This window comes from Carcharhinus amblyrhynchos, chromosome 8, assembly GCF_965287045.1.
Source record: "Carcharhinus amblyrhynchos chromosome 8, sCarAmb.v2.hapA, whole genome shotgun sequence".
In the NCBI taxonomy this organism is placed as follows: Eukaryota; Metazoa; Chordata; class Chondrichthyes; order Carcharhiniformes; family Carcharhinidae; genus Carcharhinus; species Carcharhinus amblyrhynchos.
In genome coordinates this window covers 88007463-88025360 of record NC_137331.1, presented here as the reverse complement: position 1 = coordinate 88025360, position 17898 = coordinate 88007463, and the positions used below count along the sequence as shown (strand labels likewise).

The 17898-nt window shown below is 41.2% G+C and overlaps 1 protein-coding gene across 1 annotated transcript in view; it reads left to right on the top strand.

Annotated features, from left to right (window-relative positions):
- The window catches only part of rad54b (RAD54 homolog B), a 124388-nt gene that overhangs the window by 93105 nt on the left and 13385 nt on the right, over window positions 1-17898 (top strand). Inside the window, exons 10-12 of the mRNA XM_080194416.1 lie at window positions 3811-3995; window positions 11127-11388; window positions 13193-13259. Of these exons, the coding sequence (XP_080050542.1) occupies window positions 3811-3995; window positions 11127-11388; window positions 13193-13259 (514 nt within the window). The remainder of the gene's footprint in view (window positions 1-3810; window positions 3996-11126; window positions 11389-13192; window positions 13260-17898) is intronic.

Here is a 17898-nt window from a genome sequence, read left to right as displayed (position 1 = left end):
AGACATCTGTCCTACCAAACACAATTACACAGGGGAGCTGCGGAGTCTCATGGGCTAAATAATGCAATACATTAAGAACTTCAGCAGTGAGTTACTTTAAACTCTGTGAAGCTTAACTGGCATGTTTCATCAAAATGGCTGATCTCTGCAAACTGCTTTCTCTCTGCTTCTCTTGCACACCTTTTTACAGACATTTTTTCCCACTTAAATCAAAATTCAATAAGAATAGATTAATAAAATTCACAGTTCTGCTTTGTATACTTGTAACTTAATTGTGAATGATGCAATAGGTGATTAATCACTTTAGGAATAGTGTGCTGTTCTGTTTGAAAATGAGAGCCTGTTGAAATATTTGTACTGGAATCATTTTTAGTATACAAGAGAAAGTAAGGTGCTGGAAATGGCGGAGGATAGTCTCATGAATATGGAGGCAAGTGAGGACAGAGGATCCCTATTGTCCTAGGTGTCAGTTCATTCTGAAGAGGAACCAGACACCAGTTGTTTACTTAATACTAGATTAATTCAATATTACAAATGTCTATCTCCTTCCGCACCATCCCCCCGCCACCCCAAGAATTGCAAAAGTCTCTCCCTATATGTGCTTAAGTACTTGTATCTTAATAATACAATTAACATACTACTAACACTGCTAGGGGAGGAAAGGAGTAAGAGCTCAAGTACATGAAATGGGGCAAACACACTCAAAAGGCCCTGTCAACTACAGTGTGTCCAGGGCAGAATCCTTGGTTAAGGAAGAGGGAAGGCACATCAAATGCACTGATTTTGAAGGTTGCGTTATCTGAACAGATGCAACTGAATGGGCAAGAAAAATTGTGTGTACGTGCCTTCCTGAAGTCTCTTGCAATCCATCTTGCCAAATGCCTTATCTTTATGCCAGCAAATTTTGATATTGTGAACTTTATTGTCAACTCCAGCCTCAAGAATGAAAGTTGGCTCAGTGTTTCTTTTCATTCATGGATTATGGGCACCTTTAGCAAGGTCAGCATTTAAGGCCAATTCCAATTAGTCCTGAGGAAATGATGGTGAGCCACTGTTGCCTGTCGATACTTACTGTTAGGTAGGAAGTTCCAGGATTTTGATCTAGCAATGATGAAGAAGCAGCAACATATTTTCAAGTCAGCAGTGTGCGTGGCTTGGGTGGGGGAATGCACTTGCAAGTGGAGGTGTTCCCATTTACACCTGTTCTTATTCTCCTAGGCAGTAGATATTAGAGGTATTGTCAAAGCAACTTTGGTAAATTGCTGCAGTGCATCTTATAGATGATACCCACTGTGACCACATTGCAGAGGTAGTGATAAGAGTGCAGATTTAGAGAATGTTTAATGTGGTAGATGCGGTTCTAATAAACAGGCTGTTTCATTTTGAATCATGTTGAGCTTCCTGAGTATTGTTACAACTGCACTCACCTGAGCATGTGGAGAGTATTCCAACAGTCTCCTGACTTGTGACATGTGAAAAAGCTTTGGGGATTCAGGCGGTGAGTTACTCCCTGCATTACATCCAGTCTCTGGGCTATCCTTAGTTGCCTTGAGAAGATGCTAATGACAATTCAGTGGTTTGTTGCACCATTTCAGAGACCAATTAAGAGTCACAATTAGGCATTTCTGGGTAAGGAAGGCAGATCTTTTTCCCTTGAAGGCATTAGTGAATGAAATGGGTCTTTGTGACAGTCTGGTAGTTTCATGGGTAACCATTACTGACAGTAGCTTTATATTGCAGATGTATTCAATTAACTGAATTTAATTCCACATCTTCCACAGTAGGATTTAAATTCCTGTTTCTGGATTATTAGCCTGGGGCTCTGGATTTGCTGGTCCAGTAACAAAACCACAATGTGACAATATCTGTAAGTAGGGAACACCCCTCTCTAATCCTAGTGACTTTTATTACAGATTGAATTAAAAGAGTAAAGAAGTCTATACAGGGCTTGGTGAGGCCATATTTGGAGTGCTGTGTGCCATTTTGGTTTCCTTGTCTATGGAAAGACATACTTGTCCCAAAGGGAATGCAGTAGTGGTTTACTAAACTGGTTTCTGGGATAATGGGATTGTCATACGAGGAGAGGTTGACTAGGCAAGGTCTGTATTCCCTGGAGTTTAGAAGAATATGTGACCTAATTGAAACATAACATTCTTGTGGGTCATGACAGGGTTGATGCTAAGAAAATGTTCCCCCTGGCTTGGGAATCTAGAAAATGGGGTCACAGTCTCAGAGTAAGGGGTTGGCTGTTTAGGATTGAGATAAGAAATTCTGTCACTCAAAAGGGTGGCATAGTGTCACAGTGGTTAGCACTGCTGCCTCACAGCGCCAGGGACCTGGGTTCAATTTCAACCTTGAGTGTCTGTCTATATGGAGTTTGCATGTTCTCCCTGTGTCTATATGGGTTTCTTCTGAGTACTTTGATTTCCTCCCACAATTCAAAGATGTTCAGGTTAGGTGGATTGACCATGCAAAATTTCCTTTAAGTTTTTGAGAAAATTTAAGGAAGAATGGACAGATTTTTAATTAGCAAGGGTTTGAGGGGCTATGGTGAACAGGCAGGGAAGTGGAGGTGAGGCTGAGATGAGATCAGACATGATTGTATTAAATGGCAGAGCAGGCTTTTGACCATCCTGTGTATCTTCAAGTATTCATCCCCTTTTATCCCAAATGATGGATTCTTACAACTTCCTGGAGACAAAGGTGGGCACAGCCAAATTGGATCAAATAGCCATTCTGCTGCTGAAAGACTCTGTTGTTCCATGGTAGAATTTGGTCCTAAGTTTGATTCACCATTTATATTGTTATATAGTCTTAGGAGCTTTCAGTGCTATTGGCTGAAGGAGGTGAAATCTGCCATTTCCATTCATGATAACAACCCACTGTTTCTCCTATAACATACATGCGTGTGTGTTCATCTGATACAATGGCCCCATAATGGAATTGAATGCAGCCTCTCGCTGTCTAACTTCATTATGATGAATAGTTTGTTAAGTGGGGTGTAGATTGTAGTCAATGCCATTGAGCTTCACTTGACCATGGTTCAGGAGAAGAGAGAAACTTTACTTAAAAGCAAGAGCTTCATAACAGTATTTATTATTGAAATTCATTGTAAAAGAAGCGTTGTTATTTCTGCAACTAGTTGAACGATTACTGGGTGATTGAAAAAATAATATTTTAAAAAAAGGTTGTTTTATTCTTTCATGGAATCCAAGTGTCATTGAAAATTCACTCATTTGTTGCTCATTCTTAATTGCCCTTGTAAGAAGTCTCACAGCACTAGGTTAAAGTCCAACAGGTTTATTTGAATCATGAGCTTTCAGAGCGCTGCTCCTTCCTCAGATGAGTGGAGAGTTGGAAGGGAACTCTCCATTCACCTGATGAAGAGGCAGCGCTCCGAAAGCTTGTGATTTCAAACAAACCTGTTGGATGTTAACCTGGTGTTGTGTGACTTCCTACTGTGCCCACCCCAGTCCAATGCCAGCATTTCCACATAATTGCCCCTGAGAAAGGTGGTGGTTAAGAGATTACTGTATCATGATATAAATTTAAGTGGTCATTTTCTGCTCTGCATTTAAATTAATAGTTGGAAAACAATGTTGCACATGTCTGAAATTCTGATATGAACTTCCAGCAGGTGAGGTTTCACATTAGACCAAAGACTGAAAATTATTCCAGTTCTATTGTCCTAACGGAAGTGGAAAATTACAACTTGGGATCAAATATTTTCTATGAAATTAATGAAAACCAGCTCATAATTGTAAATCTGTCAAAGTGTGGTAATTTATTTCTTGCTCTTTGCTGCCTTAGGGAAAGGAGAATCACTGCGTAAAACGTGATCTTGACTCTGAGTCAGAAATTAACCCTTATGATGATCTGGCTGGCTTATTTCCAATAAACTATGAACCAGATGCATTTACTGCAAGGGATTCGGGGAAACTACAAGTGCTGATTGATCTTTTAGCTGGCATCCATGCACACAGTTCAGCTGAAAGGTAGGGAAAAGGTTTCTGTGTTTGAACTGATGGTTGTGATGAAAACATTTGTGCGAAGAGATTTCAAATTTTAACTCCCACTGTTCAGTCACATGCAACCGAAGCGTGCTACTTTTTAGAACCAGCTTACAGTCCTCTCCTTGAGCAGACTCCAAAATGTGTATTTGTTAAAAATCATTGTGTTGATATTTTACGCATTGCCACAAAATACATTTAACATGATGTACTGACAGCCCATTAAAGTATAAAGTAGAATTTTACAGCACAGAAGTAAACCATTGAACTTATTGGCTATGTGCCAGATCGCTCGAAGCGTTTCCCTTTTGTTTCATTCTCTTTTCCCGCATTCGTTTTAACATATTTTTTGTTGAAGCCATTATGGATACTATTTCCACCACAATCGCTGAATGTTCCATGTCACAAAGTTCTTCCTATATTCTTTTGATCTTAATACATTTAAATCTACATACTGTGGTTACCAGCTTACAAAGTGATGTAATTAGATTTTTTTGTACTTGCATCAAAAGCTGCCCCCACATTGAACATCTTTAGCAAAACGTCAACAAACATCTCAATTTCTGTATTGTTCAGAAATGTTCATCGTTACTGGTCCTTTAGTAAAAATCCTTTCCAAAACAGAAACTTCTTAAATTTAGTTATTCAGAGCATGTGGACATTGCTGGTTAGGCAAGCATTTATTACCCATCCCTAATTGTCCTCCAGAAGGTGATGGTGAGCTGCCTTGTTGAACTGCTGCAGTCCAAGTATTGCACATCCACAGTGCCGTTGGGAAGAGAATTCCAGGATTTCAACCCAATGATAGTGAAGGAATGGTGATATAGTTTAAAGTCAAGATCATGTGCTACTGGGAAAGGAACAGGTGTTGATGTACCCATGCCTCTGCTACCCTTGTCATTCCAGGTGGTAATCATAAGAACATAAGATATGTTCTTATGTCCTTATATAGGAGCAGGAGTAGGCCATCTAGCCCTTCGAGCCTGCCCTGCCATTCAATAAGATCATGGCTGATCTGAAGTGGATCAGTTCCACTTTCCTGCTTTCTCCCCATAACCCTTAATTCCCTTGTCTATCAAAAACCTATCTACCCATGACTTAAATATATTTAGTGAGGTAGCCTCCACCACTTCAACGGGCAGAGATTCACCACCCTTTGAGTGAAGAAGTTCCTCCTCAACTCTGATCTAAACTGCACCCCCCCCCCCACCAGTTATCTTGAGGCTGTGCCCTGTAGTCCTGCTATCCTTTCTAAGCGGGAAGAATCTCTCTACCTCTACCCTATCCATCCCCTTCATTATCTTATACATCTTTATAAGATGCCCCCTCATTCTTCTAAACTCCAACGAGTACAGACCCAGTCTATTTAGTCTCTCTTCATAGTCCAACCCCCTCATCTCCGATATCAGCCTAGTGAACCTCCTCTGCACTCCCTCCAAGGCCAATATATCCTTGTGCAAGTGCGGCGACCAAAACTGCACACAGTACCCCAGCTGCGGCCTCAGCATTACCCTGTACAGTTTCAGCAAGACCTCCCTACTTTTATACTCTATCCCTCTCGCTATAAAGGCCAGCATTCCATTTGCCTACTTGATCACCTGCTGCACCTGCAGACTGGGTTTTTGTGACTCGTGCACAAGGACCCCCAGGTCCCTCTGCACCGCAGCATGCTGCAGCTTTTCGCCCTTTAAATAGTAATCCCTCCTACTATTATTTCTGTAAAAGTGGATAACCTCACACTTGCTAACATTATACTCTATCTGCCAGGTCCTCGCCCACTTGCTTAGCCTATCCAGATCCCTCTGCAGACTTTCCACACCCTGCACACAATTTGCTTTACCACTCATCTTCGTGTCATCAGCAAATTTCGTCACCCTCCTCCAGATCATCTATATAAATGGTAAATAGATGAGGCCCCAGCACCGATCCCTGCAGCACTCTACTAGTCTCCAACCACCAATCAGAATAGCACCCATTGATACCAACTCTCTGCTTCCTATTAGACAACCAATCCTCTATCCACACTAACACCTTACCCCCAACTCCGTGCACCCTAACCTTCTGTAGCAACCTTTTATGAGGCACCTTATCAAACGCCTTTTGAAAATCTAAAAACACCACATCCACCGGTTCCCCTCTGTCTACCGCACTAGTCACATCCTCATAGAAATCCAATAAATTTATCAAACACAACTTCCGCTTAACAAATCCGTGCTGCATCTGCTCGATCAAACCATTCTTTTCTAGGTGCCTCGCTATTTCTTCTTTGATGAATTCTAGCACTTTTCCAACTACAGACGTTAAACTAACCGGCCTATAATTCCCTGCCTTTTGTCTGCTACCTTTTTTAAACAGCGGCGTAACATTAGCCATTTTCCAATCTTCCGGCACTTCCCCGGAATCCAGCGAATTTTGGTAAATAATTACTAAGGCATCCACTATCTTCTCTGCCATTTCTTTCAGAACCCTGGGATGCATTCCATCCGGTCCTGGGGACTTGTCCACCTTCAGTCCCATTATTCTATCAAGCACTACCTCTCTAGTGACAGTAATCGCATTCAGGCCCTCAACTCCTACCATCCTTCTATCTTTAAGATCCGACAAACTATTTGTGTCCTCCTCTGTGAAGACCGAGGCAAAAAACTTATTTAAAGCCTCAGCCATTTCCTCATCTCCCACTGCTAAATCCCCACCCTCACCCTCTAAGGATCCAACATTCACTCTAGCCAGCCTTCTCTTCTTTATATATTTGTAAAAACTCTTACTGTCCTTTTTTATATTTAGTGCTAGTTTAGCTTCATAGTCTATCTTTCCTTTCTTTATCACTTTCTTAGTTGATTTGTTGATTTTTAAATTTTTCCCAATCTTCTAATTGCCCACTACTTTTAGCCACTCTGAATGCATCAGCTTTTAATTTAATACTCTCCTTTTATTTCCTCCGATAACCATGGCTCGTTATCCCTTCTCCTACATTCCTTCTTTACCATCGGAATATATTTCTGCTGAGTACCGAAAAAGATCTCCTTAAAAATCCTCCACTGTTCCTCAGCCATCCTACCAACCAATCTGCGCCCCCAATCTACATATGCCAATTCCTCTCTTATCCTATCATACTCTCCTCTGTTCAAACAGAGGACACAGGTTCGGGACCCTACTTTCTCATCCTTCATCTGCATCAAAAACTCAACCGTACAATGATCACTCGTCCCAAGAGGATCCCTCACAATAAGATCCCTAATTCTACCTGCCTCGTTACACAACACCAGATCTAAGATAGCTCGCTCCCTTGTAGGTTCCGTCACATACCGTTCAAGGAAACTATCCCGACAGCATTCCAAGAATTCTTCCTCAAGCTCACAATGTCCGACTTGGGTCAACCGATCAATATGCAGATTAAAATCCCCCATAATTATCGCCGTTCCATTTCTGCACGCATCATTTATTTGCTTGTTTATAGCCCGCCTCACCTCTAAGTTATTATTTGGTAGAGGCCATAGGTTTGGAAGGTGCTGTCAAAGGAACCTTGATGAGTTGCTGTGGTGCATCTTATAGATTGCACAGTGGCAGCAGTGTGTACCTTGGTGCTGGAGAGGATGAAAGTTTCAGGTGGTGAATGTTTGCCAATCATGCAGGCTGCTTTGTTCTGGACAATATCATGCTTCTTGAGTGTCTTTGGAGTTTTGTTACTTTTTATTTTGTGGTAATAATTGCTTCATCACTAACTTGCAGTCTTACCTTCTCCTTTAATTTTGATATTCTAATTTTCCATGTAACTGAACCCCATGCTGCGCTTCCTCTACTTAGTCTAAATCCCAATCAACAGTTCTAGTTAATGTGATTCACCATATGAGGCCTTCAAATAGAGCTTTGATAAAATTCCACATTATAGACTTACCAGCAAAACTAAAGCTCATGGAATAAAAGGGAAAATAGCAGCATAGATGTAATGAAGCTAGGTGACAGAAACAGTAACAGTGGTTATTTTTCAGACTGGAGGAGGTTGTATAGTGAAATCCTCCAGGGGTAAGTATTTGAATCACACTTGTTCTTGATCTCTGTTAGTGGCCTAAACTTAAGCATGCAAAGATAATTTCTAAATTTGCAGACGACTTGATACTTGGAAGTATTGTGAACTGTAAGGAGGATGAGGCGAGATTTCAAGAGGAAATGGATTAAGTTGACGTATGGCAGACGACAGTTAATGCTAAGAAGTTTGAAACGACTCATTTTGGTTGGAAGAGCGAGGAAAGCCCATATAAAATAAAAAGTATAATTCTAAAAGGACTGCAGATGCAGAGGAACTTGTATGTACATAAATTGTTCATGGTGAAAAGGAAGGTTAAAAAGTTGTTTAAAAGGCATTTGGGATCCTGAGCTTTATAAATAAAGGCATAGCGTACAAAAGCAAAGCTTTCTGTTGGCATATAAATTGTAAATGGATGGTAAGAGGAGTGTGGCCAATTAGGGACCTAAAAGAGAATTTACATATGGAGACAGGGCGAATGGCTGAGGTATTAAATTAATACTTTGCATCCGTCTTTACTGAGGACGTGGGAGGAAATTCTGTCCCTAGAAGGGTTCAAAATTGACAGGAAGTGCTGAAGAGACTGTCAGCACTGAAAGTTGAAAAGATACAGGGACGTGATGAGATGAAGAGATTGAAGGAAGTGAAAGTGGTAATTGCAAGGGTGCTGGCCGTAATTTTCCAGTCCTCTCTAGACTCGGAAGCTACAGGAGGACTTGAGAATTGCAAATGTTTACATTATTGTTCAAGATAAGCTGTAAGAATGTCCCCAGCAATTACAAGCCAGTCCTTTTAATATCAGTAGTGGGCAAGATTCTAGAAACAACTTTTCGGGATAGAATTAATTGTCATATGGAAAATTGATTTGGAAGAACCAGCATGGATTTTTAAAAGGGAAATCATGTTCAAACACTTGCTGGAATTTTTTTGAAGTGGTAACAGAAAGGGTTGATGTTGGTAATGCTGTTGATGTGGTTTACATGGACTTTCAGAAGGCATTTGATATTATGCCGCACAACAGACTTGTAGAATAAAAGGCACAGTAGCAACATACTCACAAAATTGGCTAAAGAAAAAATTAGAAGCAGAGAATAATGGACATTAGATATTTTTTGGGCTGGAAGAATATTTGTCATGGTGTTCCTCAGAGATTGGTATTGATGTATATTAATCTAGTTCTTGGTCTGCAGGGGTCAATTTCAAAGTTTGTGGATGACTCAAAATTGGGAATATTCAAAAACGTGAAGAGGACAGTGTAGAACTTCAGAGGGACACAGGCAAATTGGAGGAACGGGCAGATAAGCGGCAGATTAATGTGGATAAGTGTGAGGTGATGCATTTTAGTAGGAAGAACATGGAGGGGAGAATATAAAATAAGGAGTAAAATACTTAAAATGTTACAGGAGTAGGCAGATCTGGGTGTACATGTGTGTAGATCATTGAAGGTGGCAGGACAGGTGGAGAATACAGTTTATAAAACATAGTATTCTGGGCTTTATTAATAGGAGCATAAAGTACAAGAACAAAGAGGTTACACAACTTGTACAAGACACTGTTTCGACCTCAGCTGGGATACTCTGTGCAGTTCTGATTGCTGCACTACAAGAATAAGATGAGCACTAAGGGGGAAAGATTTGCAGGACTGGGAGGTGGGAAAAGAATGTGGAAGTGGAATTAACTAAACTGCTCTTGCAGAGAGCTGACACAGGCTAGATGGGTCGCATGCAAGACTTCTATAATTCCAGAATTCAATTTCTTCTCCTTTCCATCCAAAGCAGCTATACTTGCTTTAAATCTATTTCCTCAATTTTTTTTCCAGTTCTGATCAAAGGTCATCAACTTCCACAGATACTGCCAGGCTGCACTGAATATTTCCACCATTTTTTTAATGTCTTGATATCTCCAGTGACCACTCTGCAAAATGTTTTTATCAACGAAGTTCCATTAATGCCACTATGTGTTTTGTGATTGCCACTATGGAAACTATATTGAAATTATTTTCCTGGAATGGATACATAGATACAATAATGTGATAGTGCCCAGCTTGGGTACGGCTTTGGAATCAAAATTTGCAATGAATTTAAGCTATAGAAAAGCTGGCCACATGAGGGGGCTGAGTGGACACACAGAGCAAAATGATGTCTTTTCAGTGTAGATTTAGCTTATAAATTCATCCAGTGAAATGGTTGGTCAAACAAAAGTTAATGAAAATGTAAAATAAATAAGGTGTGCAAATAATGAATGGTTCATTATTGCTAGTTTGTAACTAGATGTAATCATTGTGATATTACAACCACTGTAAAATGAAGTCATGTTTGTGTGCAGTTTTGCTATCCCAGACTATAGTTAGTTTTAGGTGTGCTGTATTTATAAGCTCCATAATCGAATGTTACAGATTTACACATCTGGGGTAGGATTTTCCAGTTATGCTCTCTCCAGGACTGGAAATTCCTGCTTGAGGTCAATGGATCTTTCGCTTGACTGTCAAATTTTCAGTTCCTCCTGCGGTGAGAGGGATGGGAAGATTTAGACCCTGGTTTGTCCAGATGAGTTTTTTCAAATTTATTAGTATCACAAGTTGACTTACACTAACACTGCAATGAAGTTACTGCAAAAGTCCCCAAGTCGTCACACTCTGGTGCCTGTTCAGGTACACTGAGGGAGAATTTAGCATGGCTGATGCACCTAACCAGCATTTTGTTTGGACTGTGGGAGGAAACCCACGCAGACAGGAGGCGATCGTGCAAATTCCGCACAGTGACCCAAGCCAGGGATCGTACTCGGGTCTCTAGTACTGTGAGGCAGCAGTGCTAACCACTGTGCCACCCATCTCCAGACTCAACAGTCAATGGGTCCTGCAGGTTTTTTGATCCATTAATTTTAATGAATTTTGAGTCCTGCAGAACCAGCTTACAAATTTGTAAAATTACCGTCATGGCTTTTCGGCTAAAAATTCTTATTCAGGATGCTGATGTCTCTAAAATGTTGAACATATATTGATACAAAATGTTGGTCCAGCATAATCTTATGACAAAAACAATGAACCAAAACACCATTTGTTCAGGTGCTAATGTTAACCTTCTCTGTTGCAGAGTTGTGCTGATTTCAAACTATACTCAGACATTAGATATCTTGCAAGAAATGTGCAAATGTTCTGGATATAGCTATTCCCGACTGGACGGCCAAACACCTGTCAGCCATCGACAACAGATTGTAGATTCATTTAATAGCAAAGAAAGCAAGAGTTTCATCTTCCTGCTCAGCTCAAAGGCTGGTGGAGTCGGATTAAATCTAATTGGAGCATCTCGGTTGGTTCTATACGACATTGACTGGAATCCAGCAAATGACATTCAGGTATTTATACACAAAAATATAGATGAGATTAGGACTAGTAAATACTCTCTAAATCAGTTATTTTTAAGATTTAAAGCTTTTGTGATGAGAGTGTGCTATCATTTCAATGTTACATTTCCAATGGGCTTTTGCTTTCTTAATAATCCCAGTATGAAGATGCATACCTGCCTCAATCTTATTGTATATAGTATAGGTTTCAATAAGTGCTTGAGACACTGCGTACCTTTGCCCTTGAGAGCAAAAGCAATATATTCAGTGGGCCCTTGATAAAGAAGTAGCCAAATCAGACTAGGACATAGTCCCACTGCTATGATAACCCCCAAGACTTGCATGGACAATCCCTGATTGACCTTCCAGTGCAACTTGTGGAATATGAGTTTCCATGTTGATAGGTAATTACCTAAACAGGTGGAACTTGTATCCCAAGCCCTTTATAAAGCAGGTCCAGGTGAGGGGCAAGGTTGAAAAGGTGGGTCCTTTGTGAATACTTAACATTGGAAGTAGGAGATTAATAACCTAACTGTAATACTACATCAGTATGGTTCCCATTTGGTAGTGCATTCCAGATCCTAACTGTACGTTGTATTAAAAAAAGATTTTCAGAATGCTACCTCTGGTTCTTTTACCAATCTCTTCAAATCTGTGACATCTTGTTAACAGTCTTTCAGCCTTTGGAAGCAGTGTCTCTTTATTTATTCTATCTAAACTGTTCATGACTTTAAATACCACTATCAAAAGTAATCTTTCAGCCTTCTCTATTCTAAGAAGCTACTTCAGCCGATTCACTTAACTATAATTCCTCAACTCTGGAACTATTCCCATAAATCACTTCTGTATCCTCTATAAAGCCTCCAGGTGCTTCCCAAAGATGCAATACTGCAACTTGGACTGAATTAGTGTTGATTAAACGTTTAGCATAAGTTTCTGGTTAAGTACTTGGTTTCTGCTCCCAAAGCCTTATCCCTTATACTTTATTAATAACTTTGTTAGCTTGTTCTGTCCCCTTCAAACATTTGTGCACAAATACCCTCTAGTCTCTCTGTTCTTGCACCATTGTACCATTAATCATGCATTGTCTACCCTCATTCTTCTTTCTAAATGAATCACCTTGCATTTTTCTATATTGAACTTTCATCTGCTATGTGTCTGCCCAGTCCCCAGCTGATCTATGTCGTCTTGAAAGCTATTACCATCTTTTATTATTATCTTTCACTTTTACTACATGTCCCGATATGAGCAACAAGCCTACATGCTTCCACCTGTAGTACAATCTATTAGAACTCCTGTGCACACACTAGAAGTGATTAAAGACTGCTATTTGTTGCAACTGACATATGAAGAAAGACTGGATCGGCTGGGCTTGTACTCAGTGGAATTTAGGGAATGAGAGGGGATCTCATAGAAATATATAAAATCCTGATGGTCTGGACGGGCTAGATGTGGGGAGAATTCTCCTGATGTTGGAGAAATCCAGAACTAGGGGTCATAGTCCAAGAATAAGGGGTAAGCCATTCAGGACTGAGATGAGGAAGAACTCCTTCACTCAGAGTTGCGAACCTGTGGAATTTTCTACCACAGAAAGCTGTTGGGGTCAGTCGTTAGAAAAGATCAAGAGAGAGCTGGATGTGGCCCTTGCAGCTAAAGGGATCAAGGGGTATGGTGAGAAAGTGGGTGTTTCTGAGAGAGTGCATGATCAGTCATGAGCATATTGAATGGTGTTGCTGACTCGAACGGCCAAATGGCCTACTCCTATTTTCTATGTTTCTAACTTTTTAAAATAATTTATGTGCTTCTATTTCTCAAGGCTATGGCCAGGGTATGGAGAGATGGTCAAAAGAGAACTGTGCATATTTACAGATTACTAACTACAGGTTTGTTTTGGCACTTTATTCCACATAAAATAATTGGAATAATTATCAGATATATCTGTAATTTTGAGTATTGGTGCCCCTTCAAATGCCTGCTGAAAGTCAACAGATCCCGATTCTCCATTTAAAGATAAGATGTTATCTTATGAGTCTTCCCCCAAATAATGGCAGCTGCTCTGAACTACAAACTGAAAGCATACACTCCATCACAAAATGATTCCGATAATAACACTCTCTACTCCTATCAAATACATGTTTTATGCTAATTCAGTTAAGTCACAAACATTTATTCTGAGCCTGTTTATTGTTGAGATCTGTAAATGTTTTGAAACGGTAGTTTCCGCCACAATCTCTTTCCATTCTCTACCTGACCCACAGCTGCACAATCTCCCCCACAACCAAGGCAAGGAGGCCTTGCAGAGTCCCCCTCAGCCAGAACAGGGATCATGCAGTTGACACCAACCTGATCAACATTGGCCATCCAGTCAAGTGAACCCTAAGATGTCTGAGCTGCCACGGCAACATGGAATTTTACATGCATGTCATAGTCCGGAGTTATAGATAATGATGGCAGATGTTCCAATTTTCTCTCCATCACATAGCTGACCAGGAATCTCCCCCATTCTTACTACTTGCCTTTGGAGTATGTTCATAGAATCTTAGAATGCCTACGGCACAGAGGGAGGTGATTCAGCCCACCAGACAGTTCCATCCAGGCTCTATCCCTGTAACCCCACATATTTACACTGCTAGTCTCCCTGCCAAAAGAGGAAATTTACCATGGCCTATCAACCTAACCGACACATCTTTAGAGTGTGGGAGGAAACCAGAGCACTTGGAGGAAACCCATGCAACGCGGGGGCAATGTGCAAACTCCACACAGTAAGAAGTCTCACAACACCAGGTTAGAGTCCAAGTTGTGAGACTTCTTACTGCGTTTACCCCAGTCCAACACCAGCATCTGTACATCAAAACTCCGCACAGGCAGTGACCTGAGGTCAGAATTGAACCCTGGCACTGTGAGGCAGCAGTGCTAACCACTGTGCCATGCCATAACCGGAAGGATTTACAAGTTGATTCTCAGCCTGTTTGCTAACAATCTGAAAATATTTCACCTGAAACAAATAGTAAAACTTCTTACCATAATGAGCCACAAGATGGAGTATGCTGTGCATACTGCAACAGATAAACAGAGCTTCCTATTAGACATTTTTCATGCCATCTGTCTAAACAAATTAAAAACTTTAGAAATCCAAAACATTGTGGGTGTTATTAGAAAAAGACTTTGATGGCAATTCATTTTTTTCTACGAAATATACACAGATTGAATTATAAATGGAAAATATTGCCTGCCTGTGGAAACCCTATTCATTGGTCTTTGGCATTGATGTTAATCCAAGTTTCCTGATAAATTAATATTTTCGTCCCAACAATCACTAAAAAATGCAGACACATTTACATCTACATCTGTCTCAGTCCTTTTGTCCATGAACGCAAATCAATCACCTCAGGAACTTAAAAATATAAAATTACAGATTTTGAACTGATTTGGCATGACTTTTAGTAGCTGTTGAGTCCCTTCTTAAATTGTTATGTTGCATCATCTGTGTATCAGTAAATGTCATTGGCTGCTCAGATTTTCCATAGTTTTTAGTGACTTTCAATTAGTTTTATGGACGCAGTAAACTTACTGGCACGCGAAACACCGATTAATTACATTGTAGAATTTTGGCTTAACCAATTAGTGTTTGAAGTACTCACATTGGTTAAGAAACTGCATAAGAACATAAGAAATAGGAGCAGGAGTCGGCCATCTAGCCCCTTGAGCCTGCCCTGCCATTCAATAAGATCATGGCTGACCTAATAAGATCATGGCTGATCTAAAGTGGATCAGTTCCACTTTCCTGCTTTCTCCCCATAACCCTTAATTCCCTTGTTTGTCAAAAACCTATCTACCCGAGACTTAAATATATTTAGCATGGTAGCCTCCGCCACTTCAATGGGCAGAGAATTCCAGAGATTCACCACCCTTTGAGTGAAGAAGTTCCTCCTCAACTCCAATCTAAACTGTGCCCCCCCCCCGCTCCAAATCTTGAGGCTGTGCCCTCTAGTCCTGCTATCCTTACTAAGCGGGAAGAATCTCTCTACCTCTACCCTATCCATCCCTTTCATTATCTTATATGTCTCTATAAGATCTCCCCTCATCCTTCTCAACTCCAACGAGTACAGACCCAGTCTATTTAGTCTCTCTTCATAGTCCAACCCCCTCATCTCCGGTATCAGCCTAGTGAACCTCCTCTGCACTCCCTCCAAGGTCAATATATCCTTGCGCAAGTGCAGCGACCAAAACTTCTCACAGTACTCCAGCGGCGGCCTCACCAGTACCCTGTACGGTTGCAGCAAGACCTCCCTGCTTTTATATTCAATCCCCCTCGCTATAAAGGCTAGCATTCCATTCGCCACCTTGATCACCTGCAGACTGGGTTTTTGTGACTCGTGCACAACGACCCCCAGGTCCCTCTGCACCGCAACACGCTGCAGCTTTTCGCCCTTTGAATAGTAATCCCTCCTATTATTTCTGCCAAAGTGGATAACCTCACACTTGCTAACATTTATACTCCATCTGCCAGGTCCTCGCCCACTCGCTCAGCCTATCCAGATCCCTCTGCAGATTTTCCACACCCTCCACGCAATTTGTTTTACCACTCATCTTCGTGTCATCAGCAAATTTCGTCACCCTACACTCAGCCCCCTCCTCCAGATCATCTATATAAATGGTAAATAGCTGAAGCCCCAGCACCGATCCCTGCGGCACTCCACTAGTCACCAACCACCAATCAGAAAAGCACCCATTGATACCAACTCTCTGCCTCCTATTAGACAACCAATCCTCTATCCACGCTAACACCTCACCCCCAACTCCGTGCACCCTAACCTTCTGTAGCAACCTTTTATGAGGCACCTTATCAAATGCCTTTTGAAAATCTAGAAACACCACATCCACCGGTTCCCCTTTGTCTACCGCGCTAGTCACATCCTCATAGAAATCCAATAAATTTGTTAAACACGACTTCCCCTTAACGAATCCATGCTGCGTCTGCTCTATCAAACCATTCCTTTCTAGATGCCTCGCTATTTCTTCTTTGATGACGGATTCAAGCATTTTTCCAACTAAGAACTTTAAACTAACCGGCCTATAATTCCCCGCCTTTTGTCTGCTACCTTTTTTAAACAGCAGTGTAACATTAGCCATTTTCTAATCTTCCGGCACTTTCCCAGAATCCAGTGAATTTTGGTAAATAATTACTAAGGCATCCACTATCACCTCTGCCATTTCTTTCAGAACCCTGGGATGCATTCCATCCGGTCCTGGGGACTTGTCCACCATCAGTCCCATTAGTCTATCAAGCACCTCTCTAGTGACAGTAATCGCATTCAGGCCCTCAACTCCTACCATCCTTCTATCTTTAATATCCGGCAAACTATTCGCGTCCTCCCCCGTGAAGACCGAGGCAAAAAACTTATTTAAGGCCTCAGCCATTTCCTCATCTCCCACCACTAAATCTCCCCTCTTATTGTCTAAGGGTCCAACATTCACTCTAGCTAGCTTCCTCTTCTTTATATATTTGTAAAAACTCTTACTGTCCTTTTTTATATCTAGTGCTAGTTTAGCTTCATAGTCTATCTTTCCTTTCTTTATCAACTTCTTAGTCATTCCTTGCTGATTTTTAAACCTTTCCCAATCATCTAATCACCCACTACTTTTAGCCACTCTGAATGCATCAGCTTTTAATTTAATACTCTCCTTTATTTCCTGCATTATGCTCAAAAACTATTTTTTTACTCAGAAAGCGTTTTTCCCACATTTGCAACAGTTTAACAGTGCATTTGTGTTTCTCTTTCTTTCTTTGTTCTGCTGTGCTGTTTTTATAAAACTTAAAGCTCCCTAATAATTCATTTGATGAGTAGCTGAGCCATACAAATCATAAATGTCTCTATTTGGCCCACAGTGTGTATTGAGCGACCTTACTGGGTTTAAGAACGTAAGAAATAGGAGCAGGAGTAGGCCATCTAGCCCTTCGAGCCTGCCCCGCCATTCGATAAGATCATGGCTGATCTGTCGTGGCTCAGTTCCACATTCCCACCCTCTCCCCATAACCCTTAATCCCCTTGCCTATCAAAAACCTATCAACCCGTGTCTTAAATATATTTAGTGAGGCAGCCTCCACCACTTCAACGGGCAGAGAATTCCAGAGATTCACCACCCTTTGAGTGAAGAAGTTCCTCCTCAACTCCGTTCTTAAACCCCCGCCGCCCCCCCCCCCCCCCCGCCCTTTATCTTGAGGCTGTGCCCTCTAGTCCTACTGTCCTTTCTGAGCGGGAAGAGCCTCTCCACCTCTATCCTATCCATCCCATTCATCATCTTATATGTCTCAATGAGATCTCCCCTCATTCTTCTAAACTCTAACGAGTACAAGCCTAGTTTATTCAGCCTCTCCTCATAGTTCAACCCCCTCAACTCCGGTATCACCCTAGTAAACCTCCTCTGCACTCCAAGGCCAAAATATCCTTGCGTAAGTGCGGCGACCAAAACTGCACACAGCACTCCAGCTGCGGCCTCACCAGTGCCCTGTACAGTTGC